The sequence below is a fragment of the Pteropus alecto genome, unplaced genomic scaffold (assembly GCF_000325575.1).
Source record: "Pteropus alecto unplaced genomic scaffold, ASM32557v1 scaffold22, whole genome shotgun sequence".
NCBI classification, from domain to species: domain Eukaryota; kingdom Metazoa; phylum Chordata; class Mammalia; order Chiroptera; family Pteropodidae; genus Pteropus; species Pteropus alecto.
The window spans coordinates 2,895,162-2,913,223 of NW_006434839.1; the positions used below are offsets into that span (position 1 = coordinate 2,895,162).

Below are 18,062 nucleotides of genomic sequence, written 5' to 3' on the forward strand. Positions count from 1 at the left end.
CGAGGAAGCTGATGCTTGGAGGCGGGAATTCATCAAAATGCAACTTCTTATTTCCATAGATACACCTACACACAAAAAGGTACCGTAATAAATATGTGTTGATTGGACGATTTTATTTTACTCATGAGCCCAGCTAACACGGCTGAAAGGGTGTTCTAATGTTAGAACTGGATGAAACCTTTAAAGGGCATCCAGTTCAACCCTCAGAACAGACTAAGGAACTAACGTCTGGAGAAGGGAAGTAATTCTCCCGGTTTATAGGTAGTTATGGCATGGTTGAATCACATTACATACCATTCAAAATAACTAGCCCTATGTAGACTAAACTATACCATAAGCTCAGAGAAGGCAAATATGATTTCTTAGTTTCTTTTAGCATCTTCTTCGTGCTCCAGCCCCTGTCTCCCCACTACGCCCTGCCCCACAATCACTTAGAGAGTAAATGACTACATATCTTAATTCATATATATGTGTATATATACATGTGTGTGTATATATATATACATACTTTTGTATACAAACAAATATAGATATGTAAAGACACATACAGATAGGAATATGCATAGACTTCAGAGATGTACAAATTCACCAGCACTATACACCTGCCCCTTCACCTCCCAGCCTGTGGCAACTACTAACCTATTTTCTGTATGAATTTGCCTCTTCTGGACTTTTCATATAAATTAAATAATATAAACAGAGGTCTACATACCATATGTCTAAATATTGAAACATTTTATATATCAGCCTAACTGTTACAGTGTGTTATCCTCCTGCCTTGACAAATATACCATCCTGAAGGTCAGGCTTCAATTTAGAATTCTCCGTCTCTCAGAATTCTGTGCTGCAGGTGACGGTGTGGAGAGAGCCAACACCAGCCCTCAGTCCAGACCCTTCTCTTCTCAGCCCAGGCTCCACCCTGCACCATGAGGGGCTTTGCACATGTGTGTGGATACCCAGACAACAGATGCAAGCTCTAGTCACCCACTGGCCTGTGAGCTGTCACCCCCCATGACAGACTTAAAGGGAGGTCAGATCTAAGGCTGGGAAATAGGCTTGGAGTTGTATGGGAAGGGAATTCAGAGTCCCGGACACCACAGCAATAGTGAGGAGGGTTGCAAGAACTCTGAAGAGAAAAAAATTCAGAGATGTTCTAAATTAAATTACAGCGGCTGGAGAAAGAGAAAAACTGTTAACAGTTAACCTGTGGACCAGCTCTGACAAAAGACTGCTCATATTCCTGTATATCTGTTGGAATTTAGGATTAATTTCCAGGTGGCTATTTCCCCAATTATCCTAAAGAGAGACTAGCCAGACTCCACAGAACCCCAGGACCCTCCACTTATTTGCACATGAACTTTCCAGTGTGCTGCCCACAGCCAATCACAGGAGTGGACCCTTCTTCCTTGCAACTAGCTCCTGCTTCACCTCCCATCCCCTTTGTCTTCAGCTAATAGAAATCCTTTCAGACCAGCTTACATCTTTCTCCCCACTACCTGATGTATAAAAATCTTGCAAAAATGATGGACATGTTGTCTTTCTTACCTAGCCATGCTGCTGGTGGTTTGGACTTCATGCCCCAAGACTGGTCTTTTTTTTTTTTTTTTTTTCCTAGCAATGGGCTGATAAATCCTTTCTTTTAAAAAGACTTTCAACTGTGGAAGTTAATTTTTTTTTTTTTTTAATTTAACAACCCCTTAGCTCCATGGCCTCTTTACATCTGGTATAGGGTGCGGTCAGAGTCCAGAGCAGGAGCTCTTCACATCAGGGTCTAAGGACAGCATTGCTGATAATACCATAAACAACCCTGTTGAACTTGCTAAATCTATTGAAGTGACCTCTGTTTTTCAGCAGTTTGAGATACTGCTTTAAGCCTCTAAATCCCTGCAGAGGCTGTTTGAACTGTAGCTGCAATTATGAAGGGTAGAATATAGCATTGAGTGTGCTTGAGAAGTAGTTATTCCCACCTACAGCTCTAAGACTCACCCAGGTGTTATGAAACACATAATAACATAAACACACAATAGCTGGCTGCATGGGTAAGAGGCAAAGTTGGAACTTGCAATTTTATTGCAATTGCAATAGAACAGAAGTTTCTGAAGGATTGTAAAAAGTAATTCATATTGTGATCTTGGTCGTATGACTATGTAAATTTACTAAAAACACTGAATTGTATATACACTTAAAACAGGAATTTTATGATGTGTGACTTGCATCTCACTCTATCTGTGGGGCTTTTTAAAAGAAATAATCCAACATTGAGCTCAGAGTGATGTTCTAGAGTCACTGTTACTACAATTTAGCCCTGATGCACAGTGATACTGACTCTGGGTCCTAGGAATCATGGCCTCATTATTCATCAGGGCTGTGAGTTGCTGAGGGAATGTAAAAGACAGTAAGAAAATTTGGCTTTAAAATTTGGGTTTTTTTTTTTTTTTTTTTTTTTTTTTGCTAGGGTGGGTTTTCCTTAAGGAAAAAGTCCCCATGAAAAGAAGAACCCTCAGCATTTCTGCTATAGAACCACGGTAACTCTGTTCATCAGCTCTATTGAGTGCTTGGTTCTTTCATTCTTTTGTTCACTGGCTTCACGAATATTCTAACTTACCGTCAAAAAGAATGTTTAAAAACAAATTTTATTTCACTCCCTCCTAGCGAGTTACATGGGCTCATAGAGGGAGGACCCCTTTTTGACTGTTTTAAGCAAGAGAAAGAATGACTCTGGGATTAAACATTTGAAAATATAGTCCTTAATAAATATGTTTTTCTATTATTTTAAAATAACTTATTTTTTAAAATTATAAAAGGACTATATATTTACCATCAAAAATTTGGAAGATACTGAGAATTAAAATGGATAAAATGTAAATTATCTATAAATTTATAAGCAAGAAACACCTATTAACATTTTGCTTTTTAAAAATTTATTTAACCAGTAAGTACTAAAGTATAATATAGTCATGGCTGTACTACTAATAAATTGGAGACCTAGCTAATAAGAAATCTATAGGTGATAAATGTTGAAGCTAGGTGATCAGTACATGAGTATTTATTTTACCATTTTACTTTTGTGTATGAATTTTCCATAATCCAAAATGAAAAAGAGACATCTACTTAAAAACTCCCAAGTTCTCCTTCATGGCCAATTTTTTAACTGAAGTGAGCTAAAGATATGATAATCAATATTTATTGAAATATAAAAGGTAACTTTTATGTATACCAGTTAGAATTAAATGGGTTTGTCTCTGTGAAGATACAGAGAAAAATAATTTTCAACTTCTGATTACTAATGCAATTATTTATTTGGTGGAAAGATCATTGGAAAATTGGAAAGCAATATAAACATAATAAAATGTAAATAAGAAAAATAACAGTCTTCGCAATTCATCAGCCGGTGGCTGAGGTGCGAGATCCTGAGGAGGCCTAGTTCAGTTCATCCCCTAGTCACCCAGCCTGTAGCAATAGCTGAAGGTAACATAGGGTTGTATGCTTTGGAATCAGCAAGACCTGAATTAGAACCTGCCTCCCCCCACCTCTAATTCTTCCTACCTGTGTGACCTTGAACATGTTACTTAATCTGAGTTTTTGTTTTCTGAGTTAAGAAAACTCATCTCACTGATATGCTTAAGACTCACCTGAGATTATTTACAAGCTAGAGGTAGTGTAATGTAGTGGCTAAGTGTGCATGCAGCCTCTGGAGATAGACTGCTTGGATTCAGTTCTTGGCTCTATCACTTGCTTTAGCTGTGTGACCTGGGCAAGTCACTTAACCTATCTGTGTCTCAGTTTCCTCACTTGGTAATGATAGTAATAGTACCTACCTCCTAGGTCCATTGATTATGAAAATGTAGGGGAGGAAAAATTCTTAGGCCTTTCTAAGTTCTTCTGTCTGGTCTAATAATTGAATTGACACAAGACAGATTAACAGGAGAAAATAACCAAATTTATTATGTTTGTACATAAGGGGGTTCTATAAGAATCTGGGACCCAAGGACAAATCAGGCAGGTAAGGCTTATGTGCTTATCTTGAGCTAAAGAGAAAGAGGGGTCTGTGGTTTGAGACTTTAAAGGGGAGAAAACCAACTCACATGGAGACAGATGTTTACTGGGCCATCTTTAACAATGGGACACAGAGAGGACTTTGATCAAACAGGCCTTGCTAGGTTCCTCCCTGTCTGTCACACTTAGTTCATATTGAACTGTAGTTATCTGTATGATAACTCCCTTCCTGGAACAGAGCCTCTATCTAAATTCTTTTAGGCAGTTAGCAGGGAGTCAAAATTTCTTCATGAGCCTTTTGTTTCTTAAAAATAACCAGCTTGATATAATGGATATCCCCAAAAAGGCATATTTTGGGGTGGTAAAACTCTGCTCCCTTTCAGTAGTTAAATGAATTATATACAGAAAGCATTTAGAATAATGCTGAGCACTGTTGGTGCTGTTATATGTGCTTCAGTCTTATTATTTTTTAATGAGATATAATTTGCTTACCATAAAATTCACTATTTAAAGTGTACCATTTAGTGGTTTTTAATACATTCGCAAGATTGCCCATCACCATTATCTAAGTTTAGAACATTTTGTCACCCCCAAAAGAAATTTGTACTCATTAGCAGTCACTCCCCATTCCTCCACCCCCTGGCTCCTGGCAATCATTGCTCTATTTTCTGTCTATGTGGATTTGCCTGTTCTGGGCATTTCATATAAGTGGAATCATACAATATGTGATTATATATGTTTGGCTTCTTTCATTTAGTGTAATGTTTCCAAGGCTCACCCATGTCATTAACATGTACCAGTGCCTCATTCTTTTTTATGGCCGAATAATATTCCATTGTATGGATATGTCACATTTTATTTAAGTCTTCATGTTATAAAAGCACTTAACACATAGTTGAGGAATAGAGTGAAGAAATAAAGTTACCATGGTCAAACTCTAAGTTATTAAATTTAAGTAGGCTGTTTTAACTGGTTCTAGGAACTTAAACTTCTGAAATTTCCAGTCTTTCATCAATGCCTGGACATACATCAGACCCTCAGATGATCATCTGAATGACCTCAAGAAGAAATTGTTCCATTGCCCAGACCGCCAGACATCTGAAGATTAGCCTCTTGGACCAATCCAGGAGTTAAGAATACAGGACTGGTTCTTTTCAAGAAGGTACTTTTTACTCTAAGAACCCTCAGCTTTTCTTTCACCTTTGGAACTCTTGTAGGTTTTGCCTAGCTGTGTTCCAGTTTGCAAATTCTAAATCTTTGTCATTTATATCTAGCCAAAGCTTCTTGACTCTTTGAGCACATTCGATGTAGTAAACGCTCAGGGCCTGGAGTCTTGTCAGCATCTGACCCAGTCAGTGCCTTGGGGTTCAGGGCACAGTCTCAATCCTATCTCCTCGCAGGTGGAACAGTACTCAAACAAGAAGGCCAAACTGTGAAAGGCCACCCAGATGCAGCCTGCCGCTGGGCCTCTCTCTGCCCGCCAAGCCCAGTCCTGCCTTAACTTTTTATACATCGGCCTCAGAGATCTAACATTCCGTGTTTTCCCTCTCCAGCCACACACGACCTGGTAACCTGTTGAAATTCCCGCCCCCATCCAATCTGCCCTCTTCACTTAATCCGTTTTTTCAGCCCTTTGGACCCGATTACTCACCCAGTTTCTGTCCACATTACTTTGTGTTTTGGACCTTTGTTACTTTGTGTGTTTGGGTATATTGTGTTAATTATCCATTGCCGCATAACAATTTACCCCAAAATTTAACAGCTTAAAGCGATCAATGTTCTTATCTCCCGTAGTTTCTATCGAGTAGCTTAGCTGGATGGTTCTGGCTCAGAGTCTCTCCTAAAAGTTGAAATTGCACTGTCAGCTGGGGCTGTAGTCACCTGTTTCGGCTGTTGCTGAAGAGTCCCACTCCAAACAGCTCACCCACATGCCAGGAAGGTTAGTGCTGTTGTTGGCAGGAGGTCTGTTACCTGCCACGTAGACCTCTCCATGTGGCTGCTTGAATATCCACACAGCATAATGACTGGCTTCCCCAGAGCGAGTGATGAGAGAGTGAGCAAGATGGAAGTCACAGTGTTTTTATGACCTAGTCTTGGAACTCATACTGTTGCTTCTGGAATATCCTATTGATTACACAGATCGGTCCTATTGAACATGGGAGGGGACTACACAACGGTGAAAATATCAAGAAGTGAGACATGCTGGGGTGAGCCAGCCACCACATCAGGCCTCCTCATCCCCACATGAGCCCCGCCTCTAGATTAGGACACGCTTGTTGCCTCTGATTTCAGACAAGTGACAGGATGGTTTGCAGCCTGAAGTTTCTCATTTTAACACCACCAAAGCAAAGTCTATAAATTTATCCTCAATGAGGGAAACGACCCTTCTCACTGTAAAGTTAACTCCTCCGCTGCACAAACAGCTTCCTCCCTTCCCAGTTCAGTTCTTCCAAGGGAGACTTGCTGCCAGGTAGGTTCAATCTAGGGAAAAGCCCTCTTCCGCTCCTACCTCCGCCCCGCTCTGTCTGGCTGACTAATGTCTCCTCTGACTCCCGTGTCTCCTGGAGAACACCTGTTTACCACGGACTTTGGACATTACGTCTGACTCAATCCTCTGATGTTTATAGCTGACTCATCACTGCCTTATGTACGTTTTGCTTCCTTTTTCGATTGGTGGTGGTTCAACTGTTTCACGTAGCCTGGTATCACACTAATGAGCCCTAGAAACTGTGGCTTTGACTCTCCCCAGATTTATCTCTTTGAAATTTTCACATATACCCAGATCTTCCAGTAATACACAAGCAAACACATTTTAAAAATCTTCCTCTAGCTACCTGAATAATTCCTCTCCTTTCCTCTTCCCTCCTCTCCCCTCTTCTTCTTTCCTTGTCAATCTTCTAAAATGAGTGATCCATTTTGATTTTAAACCTTACCATTCTGGAAAAAACTGTTCTATCAAGAGAGCTAGAATATAAGACTCTATACAGGAGAATTTATTGATATAAGAGCATTCTCGCAGGATATAATCTTTAGCATCCTGGCAAGGACCAAGGGATGGTGTCAAATTGCTGCTAGATGGCTCGTAGAAGCCTGGAAAATTGATGGCCCATTAAGAGTGAGGTTGGAATGCCTACATTTCTGGGTCAGACAGTAGAAGAAAGGATTAAAATACTCAGAAAAGCGGACATGCTGGAATAGATATATGTTATTAAGGCCAGAAGGCCCACCAGAGCATTAGGCTCCACAGGTGGCTGAGAGGAGTCACATTCATCAAGACTACACTGGTGATAGGGACACCAATATCACTAAGAGATTCAGTGGTGCTTTCCCCGTAGGACAGAACTGATGGAAGGAGGGGCTGTCCTGGAATTTGGCTCACTGACAGCCATGGGGATGATAAGACCCTGATGTAATAGATACCAGGAAATGGCCCTTAAGTACAGAAGCCAGGGGTTTGTAACAGCAAAGTCAGAGTGGCAGCCAGGGGACCTGACCTGTAGAGAGCTTCAGAGACTATGAACAGAACCGAGTTGCCCTAGGAAGAAAATAGATGGGTAGCTAAAATGTACTGTTTCACCTGTGTAATCTAAAAAGAACGAGAATTAATAGGCAGGGCCATGAGGAAGATGGTCACCCCTCAATAAAAGGTCACAGTTCTTGCCCAGTTTTCATACCCAAATCAATGTTCAGAAGCAGAACCTGATGATTGAGAGGTGGCCAGGTTCCCAGGGAGAAGGGCCTATGACACTATGGCAAGAATGGACTGTAGTAGTTTCTCCAGTCCTTCTCCAAAGAGATCTATGGCAGTTACTTGGATGACAGAACCCTGGCACATTTTGATGACTGTGGGGTCAGAAGTCAACTAACACTGTGAGACTTGAAGCCTCTTCATGGACCCCCTGTTAGACTGGGAGCAACTGGAGTCCTAAGGTCCAGGCCACAGTGGGTCCCTTGGGTCCATGGACTCACCGGTTGTCATTCTCTTAATTCCCAAATATACGGTTAAGAATGACATTCTTGGAAGTTGGGCTAACCCTCACATTGCATCCTCGTGATCCTTCCCTACTGCATTAGCTCTCACCCGGGGAGCATCTGAAACTGCACCCTGTCCCCCCACCTTCAGCTCAGTATAGTAACCACAAAATATCATTGGATCCCGGGTTGGGGAGGGTGGCAGCTGTTAGTGCCACTCTTAATATCAACAAGAGGAAGGAATGCTGTCCCCATCCTGCCTCTGTTGAACGTGTCAATGTCGACATGGCAGCAAGTGCATGGGTCTAGAGAAGAGGTCAGACTACTGCAAGGAGGTGGAGCCCCTTTAACCCTTTGCGCCTGATGTAGCGGCTTGGCTGGATTGGAGTTATGCAGCCTCAGGTACATGGCTTGTGGCCATTGATTTGGCAAATGCATTCTTTTCAATCCCAATCAGGAAAGGTCAGAAATAGTTCATACTCACACGGAGTGGATACCAACAAGCATTTATAGTCTTGCCACAGTTTTCTGCTCACCCTTCAGTCCTCATAGACCAAAGAGAACCGGAGCATTTGGACATCCGCATATCATCACCTCCATCCACTACGTCCATGATACCACACTGCTCAGGCAGGATGAGAAAAAGGCAGCGCAAACACTTGCGGCTTGGTGTGACACATGTGATCCAGAGAATGAGAGAGAAATCCTACAAAGGTTCCATGACCTGCCACTTCACTAATGATGCTAGATGGAGCAGTGTGCTGGGACGTTTCCTCCTAATAGAGACATTGTTGCATCTCAGATCCCTTACTGGAAAGAAGGAAGCACAGCGACTGTTAGGAATTTGGGGTTCTTGAGGAAACACATTCTACACTGAGAAATACTACTGATACCCTTGTACTGGGTGACCTGAAAGGCGGCCAGCTTTGAGCGGGGCTCAGAGCAGGGATGAGCTCTGTGGCAGGTCCAGGCTGTGATACCAACAGTCCTTCTGCTTGAACTATTCAACCTGGCAGAGCCTAGAGTGTTGGAGGTGTCAATGACGGGAAAAGGTGCAGTGATGGCAAGTCCCAGCAGAAGGGTCATGATGCCGGCCCCTGGGATTATGAAACGGGTATGCCAACTGCAGTGAAGAAAAACACTTTTGAAAAACAGTTCCTAGCTTGCTGCTGGGCACTGGTAGAGATAATGAATGACCATGGTTCAGAACTGGCCATCATGAACTAGGTCCTACTGGACACATCAAGTCATAACGCCAGGCGGGCCCAGCATCAGAGCCATCATAAGATGAATCTGATACAGCTGGGACTGAGCACCATCAGGACTCATGAACCGAGTGAGTATGTAGCCCAGGTCTCCACGTCACTCGTTACGGTTGGACTGTACCTCTCCCCCAGAGTATACCTTTGATCATATGAAGAGGGTCCCACAGAAACAGCTAAAAGAGGAGGAAAAAGACCAAGTTTGAGTTACGGGTGGGTCATTTCACTATGTGGGTACAAGCTAAAAATGACGGTGGCTCTATTACAGTCTTACTCAGGGAAGACAGCAGGAAACAGTGAAGGAAAATCTCCACAACGGCAGGGGCTCTGGGATGGGCCTTGGTCATAATGGAAGGATAATAGCCCAAGGTTAAAATATTCGTGCACGCATGGGCAGTAATGAGTGGCTTGGCCTGGTGGAGGGCCTGAAAGAAAAAAGATTATGAAATCAAAAGCAAGAAGGTCTTGAGAAGTACAGGTGGACCTGTAGGAGTGGACACAAAGTGAGAAGTTGTTTGTATCACGCGTTAAGGCCCACTAGAAAGTAGCTATCACAAAAAATGTGCCAACTAGACAAAATGACTTAGCCTTTATCAGAAATCTCTCTCCCCCAACTACTACGTGATGGATGCTTGAACAAAGAAGCTATGGTGGCAGAGATGGGGGCAATGCAAAAATCTAACAGCATGGACTGTCACTTACCAAAACAAATATAGCTACTGCTACCTCTGAATGTCCAACCTGCCAGCTATAAAGACCAATGCTCGCTCAGCTTTTATATTCCAGAAGGAGGTCAACAAGGCTACTTGGTGACCAGTTGACTACATTGGGCTCCTTTTTACCTAAATGGGCCAGAAGTTTGCTCTCACAGGAATAAACACTGATTCTGAGTTTGGGGCTGCCTTCTCTGCCTGCAAGTCCTCAGTGGCACCACTCCCTGGGGGCTTAAAGATCACCTGAGCCACAGATGTAGAATTCCATGTAACACAGCATCTGACTGGAGGACTTTCTCTGTGGCACAGAGAGCAAGGGAGTGAGCCCACGAGTGTAGGATCTTCTGTTCACATCACACACCCCACTGCCCAGAAGCTGCTGCACAGATAGAGTCAAAGTTGCAGTGGAAGCTCCAGCATGGAGGTGAGAGGCTGCCATGGTGACATTTCCTCCAGAGCGTCACAGTATATGCCTTCAATCAGACAACTTAGACACCTGCTTCGGCAGCACATATACTAATCAGACAACTTAGTATGGCACTGCATCCCTAACAGAAAAAGTACATGGGTCTGGGAGCAAGGGCCAGAAGCATGAGTGGCCCCAGTTAGCATCATTCCAGTGACTCATTGGCCTCCCTGTCTCCACCACTCTGGGCTCTGCAGGGTTACAGGTCTCGGTCCCCCAAAAGGGAACGTTCTTGCCTGTGGTAAGAGCAAAACTTCCATTGGATTACAAGTTAGTGGCTGCTACCAGGCACTTTGGCCTCCCTGTGGTCAGAGACTGACAGGTAAGACATGGAATAGCTGTCTTATCAGAGGTAATTGACCTGGTCATCAGGAGGAGGTAGGGCCACTGTTAGACAGTGGGGGCAGGGAGGAATATGCATAGACTCCAGTGACTTATTTGGTTGTCAATTGGTACTATTTTGCCCAATTGTGACTGAATGGACAAGACAAGATCAGACAAGAAGGTGCTCAGACTACTTAGGAATGAGGATTTGGGGCGCCCACCTCGGTGAGCTACTGAGAGCAGCTGAGGTAGTAGCTGAGGGTGAGGGGATTAGACTGGATAGCGGCGGAGGTATAGCATGAGGCCTAGTCATGGCTTGGCAACCCTGACAGGGCTATAGTTCATGCCATTAAACTTCCCTCTGGTAAGTTTCCTTTTAGGAATAGCACCCTACAGGGCCCTGAAGGAACTGTTCCCTGAATAGAGAGAGAAATAGATACACATGGCACAAAGGGGGGACTATAGCAGACAGGGTGTCACTCGGATGCCCCTTAAGCTAGGGCTTGTTGCCCAACTCAAGGAGTATGTTTACGTGATAGCCTCCAGCTTTAGCTCCTTCAGGATCTGCCCCGGTGTTTGAGCTAAAACATTCTTCCCCGGGGGCCCCTCCCCCATGACTGAGTAAGGCAGTGGCCCAAGGCTAGACTCCTCCCTGCTAGGCTGGAAGAATTGTGAGGTCTGCATTGCAGTCTGATAGTTACCATGGACCAATGGACCAATCGTGTTTCTTACCCTGACTTTCTGTGTTACACCTCACGAAACCTTCTGTACTCCAAACTCTATATCAGTGTCTGCTTCCTGGAGAACTCAACCCATGACAGCACAAATTTCAAAATTTCACAAAATGTCTGCCTTTTCCCTTCCCACAATACCTTAAAGCATTTTTCATGGCTTCAAATTGAGGAGAATTTTATATCTCTATTCTCAACCACTTTAGCCAAACTGTACTCTTCCTTCTCAAACGTCTTGTATACCAATCGCAGTGTTTAACCTGTTAAAAAGCAAAATTCAGCTGTGTAAATTTGAAGACCTAACTGGCTTTATTGAAGGATTCATGAATTGCACAGCATCCCATCTGGCAAGTAGAAGGGCTCTCTGAGGGGTTGTACAAAATGGAAAGTTTTTATAGGCAGAAGATTGTGGCAGGTGAGTTATTAGCAAAAGAAAAGAAAGGACTATTTTTAGGCCAGGACATCATCTTTTTTGGTGAAAGGAAGGGCAAGGGTTTTATCGTGTAAATTGTCTCTTCTTCCTCTGAGGTGGAGGGCAGTGTGGCCTGGAGAGAGCCTATAATACAGATTATCTTACTGGTTCTTGACCAGAAAATTCCAGACTAGTTGATTAAAAATTATATTTCTGGGAGAGGATGAAACCACAATTAAATCAGGTATTAAATCTATGTTTAGTATCATGGGCTTTTAGCACAAATGATGCCATTTTGGGCATGTGGTTTTCTTTTTAAGAAACCACTGATTCCCTTATGTTTGAATGTTTTTCTCATGTCTTCCCAAACACAGGTTCTTTGAGGGCAGGCACTATTTCTTAAACTTCTGCATGTTCAGAGCGACACATTGATGTAAGGGCCACACAGAAGATCCTATGTTGAATTTGATTTGATAATGAAAGCGCTGTCCTGGCAACCTGTCAGACCACAGATAAGGCCAAGTAGATCAAAGGCAACTATGAAAGTAACAGCTAGAGGGAATGAGAAGTCAGATGATCCTGTGTAAGCCCCACATTTGGCTGGTTTTCATACCAAAGTATTCCATTCCCGAGGGACACAGTTCATCTACCACGAATTACTAAACTGAGAATTCCCATTGATTGTTTTGAAGACTTTCTAATTTGACAACCATAGTCTATCCTTTTTGAAAAAGGTTTATTTCCGATCTGATTAGTGGCCCATTTATTTTACTTGGGAGCGTTGTGGGGAAAAACCTTTTCCCCCTCCAATTTGGGTCCCGTGCTTGAGGACCTGCAAATTAAGTGACAGTAGCCAGGAGAACAGAAGAAAAGACAAAAAAGATTTATTTACATCTTGGGAGGGGTGGAGAATATCCAGAAATTTCTCTCAATTTAACAAAAGAGAAGGATTTTTAGGGCTCCAGTGGAGAGTATGGAAGGTTCTGTTGGGGCTGTCTCCACTGGACAACTGAATGGGTAGGCAACGCCTTTGTAAGGGGGTCGCTGGAAGTAGCTGCATTTCCAGGAGGCTCTGCTTTAGTCAGAGTAAGAGAATTTCAGATAAAATTTCTTCAGCATCTTCTGTAGCTCAAATATTTTCACTTTAAAATAATGTTTATACCAACTCTGGGGGCCCAAGCCCCGGAGGGTAAAAGGTCTTGTCCAAATACCTAAAGAGAGAAACCGATCTGCAATCCTGGGTTATGTCCAGACGTGCCGGCCTGAGACTGCTTGCTGTGGAGAGGCAAGCGATGCCTGAGGCACTGCAGTTAGCGATAACAGGCAGGCAAGAAAGGTCAAGAAATGGTTCTTCAAAAAGCTCGAGAGAAGGCAAAAGGGAGGGAGAGGTATAATCGCTCCTTTTTTAGGAGGGCATGGTGGTGTGGGAGAAAGTGCACATCGGCCCTAGCCAGGCGGTCCACGATCTGGGGCCTGGGGGCCAGATTTGGGGGACCTCGGGTAACACCCGGGCTCCAGCTTGATGGCTGTGCGTGTGTGCTCAAGTTTCTTCCTTAAACACAGAGCGAGGTTAATAATACCTAACTCGTGGAGGTTTTGATTAGATTGACTGATAGCGGAGGCAGGGCGCCCAGCTCGGAGCAAGCGCTCACTCACTAGGTATGCTCTTTCCCGGGATGGGTGGGGTGCAGAGAGAACTCCTCCAGGGGGCTCCCAAACTCGCGTCATTCGCCACTTGGGCTGGCTTATAAAAACTGCACCAGCGCCCCGAGATCATTTTTAGTTTCTCTTCTTTCGGAGGAAGCCTCACCCGCTGGGGCACCTCACCCTCGTGGACGCCAGAACCCAGCGGGAGCCGCCGTCCTGCTGCTCGCTTTCCTTCCATTCGGTGGCCGTCGCGGTTGACTTAAAATCTGACAGGCGGATCGGGTCGGTGACATCTGCTCTGTTGACCCGGAGCCGAGTGGGAAACCGAAACCACTGGGCTCGGTTAACGGCGGCGGAGAGCGCGCGCTCGCGGGCCCCGGGCGCGCCCAGCCCAGCACCGCCCGCGCCCGCCCCCGGGGCTCTCATAAGTTTCGATTCTCCCCGGAGCTGCGTCCCGCGCCGCGGCAAGGCCAGCGCAGCGCCATGGCGGACCCGGAGGTGTGCTGCTTCATCACCAAGATCCTGTGCGCGCACGGGGGCCGCATGGCCCTGGACGCGCTGCTCGACGAGATCGCGCTGTCCAAGGCGCAGCTCTGCGAGGTGCTGCAGGCGGCCGGGCCCAACCGCTTCGCGGTGTTGGAGACCCGCGACGGGGCCGGGGTCACCCGGTCCGTGGTGGCCACTACCGGAGCCCGGATCTGCCGTCGTAAGTTCTGCAAAAAAGGCTGCGGAAACCTGCACCTCTGCAAGCTCAACCTGCTGGGCCGCTGCCACTATTCGCAGTCGGATCGGTGAGTGCGCTGCGAAGGAGGGGCGGCTCCCCGGGTCCCCGGCTAGACGACTCCGGGGGCTGCTGTCCGCGAGGGGCGCGCCCTCGAAGGGACCTCGCACCCCACAGCCCCTTCCTTCGCCCCCTCACTTCTCTGCTCCGGTGGAGAGCCCTTCCTCTGGCGCCTCCAGACCTTGCCGGGAGTCTGGCTAACGCCACATTGCCCCGGGGAGTCCGCTTAACTCCCCGCCCCCATAAGAGTAAAGTACTTTGGGGGCCCGCCAGGCCTGGGGCATTGGGAGGCAGGCTTGGGAACGAAGGAAAGTGCCTCCACTCTCAGGACTGTTGAGTCTTTCCCCCTCTGCCATCTCCGTCCCTAGGCGCGTTGCGGTCTCCCCGGCGCCCACGCCACGCTCGGCACCCGGATCCTTCTCCACCGCCGCCGGCCGCGGGTCTAGCCGCCCCATCCCCCTCATTGTCGCTTTTCTGATATCTGACGCTCGTCCACACCGCTTGACAGAATAGTCCTATTCCAGGTTACCAATGGTGTGTCCTCTCGGGGCGCTCCTTCGCGTGGTCTCTCCGCGGTGATCCAACCGCTGACATCCCGCCCTGGGAACCACTTTGACATAGTGCGGCTTACTTCTCAGGCAGCTATTTGTTTTTCCAGGTTTTTTGTTTTGTTTTGTTTTGCCTCTTAAATATAAGTGTGCCCCGAGGTTTGGGTTAAGCCTTTTGACCTATCTACCAAGTCTCCCCGAGAGTTCACTCCCTGGGGTTCAGCTGTCACGTCTTCAAAAATGGCTGCGCACCTGCCCGCCGCTGCCCAGGCCTTCCAGCGGAATCTATGTTCTCTGTCTCAGTGTCTGACTATCCCGCCAGTATGAGTCAAACTCATCTTCTGTCCCCCAGGGCAGGGTCTGGACATTCCCCCAAACCCTCTCTTCATCTTTAATCACCAAGTCCTTTTCCTGAAGTCTCCCATCCCTTCCTGGAGCGTCCTCCTTCTCATCTCATTTCCGAATGAATGTCTTGAATTAGTGAATGAGTCTCTGGTCTATAGTCTTTCTCCCCATCGTTTCTGTTCCTGTGTACTTCCGCTCAATTATTTTTCTTGATATAGTACTTTTTGCTCTCATCAAAAACTTTAAGTGATGTCCCCGTATCCAAAATGGCAGTCCTCAAACTTTTGATCCCGCGCTTGTTAGTGAACTTTAGATCACCCACTCGCAATATATGTAATAAGACATACAAAAGACATTTTAAATGGGTAAGGTGGATAAGATAGTGTTTTAATTTTTTTTATATTTGTTTAGGGCAAAACTAAAACTTTTTAAAAAGTGCTTGAATATGCTTCGTCATTTAAAAAATATTTTTTTGAATATGTTTTGAGGCACCAATCAGAAAGTCCGTGTCTGGGTTTTGGGAAGTTATGTGTTTAGAAGGAGACATCTATTCACAGCAGTGGTTGAAATCGGGAAGCAAGGAGGCAAGAGGGGGGAGGATAGAAAGAAGAAAAGGAAGGAACATTCTAGCACTATACTGAATAACAACAGTTGGAAGTCTTCGTCATCCTTTTTTTTTCTGTCGTGAAAAAATTTTTCACTAACTAGTTGGCTTTTAACTTACTAACTTTTAAATACATATGCTTCTTTTAATTTTCAACTACGGATATTTTCAAAATATACTGTCGTAGTAAAGTAATATATATCATTTCGCTTCAACAATTTTCAAAATAGAGACAATCTTGTTTCATTTATTTTCGCCCTCCCCATCCCTGTCCCCAACTCCAGTGTGTTATTTTAAACCCGAAAAGAGATCATTTGCTTTATAAATACTTTAGTATTTCTAGAGGATAAATACTCTATTTTATTAACATAACCACAGTACAATGATTGCATTGTTTTACAATTACAATTTTAATATCATCTAAGATCCAGTTGGTTTTCCAATTTTCCTGTCATATAATCTAACTTGCATTTTCAGGTAAAAACCTACACAGACATAATCCATAATTGTTTCAATATATTACATATCCAGTATATTTAGAAACTTTGTTTTTGTTTCTTACAATATGTTAAGAAACTTCAGTTTTTTGTTTTATAAATTTTATTGGGTGTTTTTTTTTTTGGCCTGGTTGAAACATCAAAACCATTTTAAGCTCATAAATTGGGTTGTTAACCCGTACTTCCTCTATATTTTAAAAGAATATATGTAACAGGGATAATTTGGTCAATGTACGTTTGGATGGATCTTTCGGGGAATTCATTAACTTTTTTTAGTGAAGTGGTAAATTCTTATTTCTTACATTTATTGGTCTTGTCATATTTTAAATTAACTTTTATTTCTTTTATATCACTTTTGAATTAGAGAATTACAGATTTTTAATCCATTAATATACCATGTGGCCTCGCAGTAAAGACCCTTGTGAGAATCTTTTTTTGACCCAAGCCTAGAAAATGTTATTTTTTTTTTCCCCTAAGTATACTTAAAAAATATTCTCTCTTTTTTAGCAGCTTATGAAAGCTTATCTTCTAAAGCTAGAAGTGTGGGAGTCTAAGGACTTTGTGGATTACAGGTTAATGGGATCTGTAGCTCGGTTGGTACCCAGTTGAGATTACCATTCAGTTTGATAAACTGTTGCCTGTTTGCCTGAGGACAGTTTGCATTTTTCTGGCTTTATAAAATTTCCCCTCTGATATAGTTATTCATAAATGGAATGTCTCCTGTCTATTCTGTAGCTCTCCTCTTCTTCTTTCCATTGTTTTTAAGCCATACGTATCAGTCAACAGTAGGGCTTGCTCCAGTGTTGGAGGATCATTTGTTTTGGTGCATCGGTTTGGATATTTCTATTTGCTTTTCTGAATTATATGCCCACACAGGGAGTTCTAATCCCAGTTCTGACACAAACATTAACTACCATTTATCGAACAAATAACTATGTGCCAAGTACTCTGATAAGCACTTTACAGATGGTATCCAAGTTAGTATTTACCGTGATTCTTGAGGTAGGTATTATAAGTCCTATCTTAATGTAAGGAAACTCAGGCCTAGAGCAGTTCAGAAATTTACCGAAGGTCTCTGAGCAGGTAGCTGGCAGAGTTAGTGTTGAACCTGGATCTGCATGACTTCTTAACTAGCTTTCGTGTTGTCAAAGCTGTGTGAGTGTGATCTTTCATTCGTTATTTTTTTGTAAGCGTGATTTCTGTTTCAAGCCAGTTGTCTGAGTGTCTTCGACTAGCTTTGTGGTTTCTGCTAATGTGGCTATTTCCTCTGAGCTTTTTCCTGTTTGTATGCCTTTCCTGTGTGGCTGATTGAAACTTTGGGTGGGGGTGGGTAGATGAGAAGAGGATTAGTTGACTATTTCATAAATCGAAAAGAAAAAGTGCAAAGAATAATATAAGGGGCATTGGACTATATGTATTCTGAGTATATAATATGACAGAAGTTAGATATAGTATTATAAGCTTAAAACTCATCTCCCAGAATATTTACATTTTTCATTTCTGCTTCTTATCTATTAAAATAAAATAAAAGCCATAACAGTCCTAAGGTTATATTTTTTCTCTTCCCTAGTCTTGTTCCTCTCTTTTCCCAGAAGCAATCTCAGTTATGATTTTGGTGTGTATTCTGCCCTTCCATAATTCTGTAATTTCCTTACTTAGATGTTTTTATTCATATCTTAAATGTAGTATTATTTTATGTGTTTTAAATTTTTTATTCAATGTTATGTTTTGGGGATCTTATCATGTTGTCATAAGAGTCTAGTT

The 18,062-nt window shown here is 43.7% G+C and overlaps 1 protein-coding gene across 1 annotated transcript in view; it reads left to right on the forward strand.

Moving 5' to 3' along the window:
- Positions 1-13,077: 13,077 nt before the first annotated feature.
- Positions 13,078-18,062, forward strand: part of ZC3HAV1 (zinc finger CCCH-type containing, antiviral 1) — a 49,106-nt gene continuing 44,121 nt past the window's right edge. Inside the window, exon 1 of the mRNA XM_015588294.2 lies at positions 13,078-14,314. Coding sequence (XP_015443780.1) covers positions 14,007-14,314 — 308 coding nt within the window. The 5' untranslated portion in view covers positions 13,078-14,006. The remainder of the gene's footprint in view (positions 14,315-18,062) is intronic.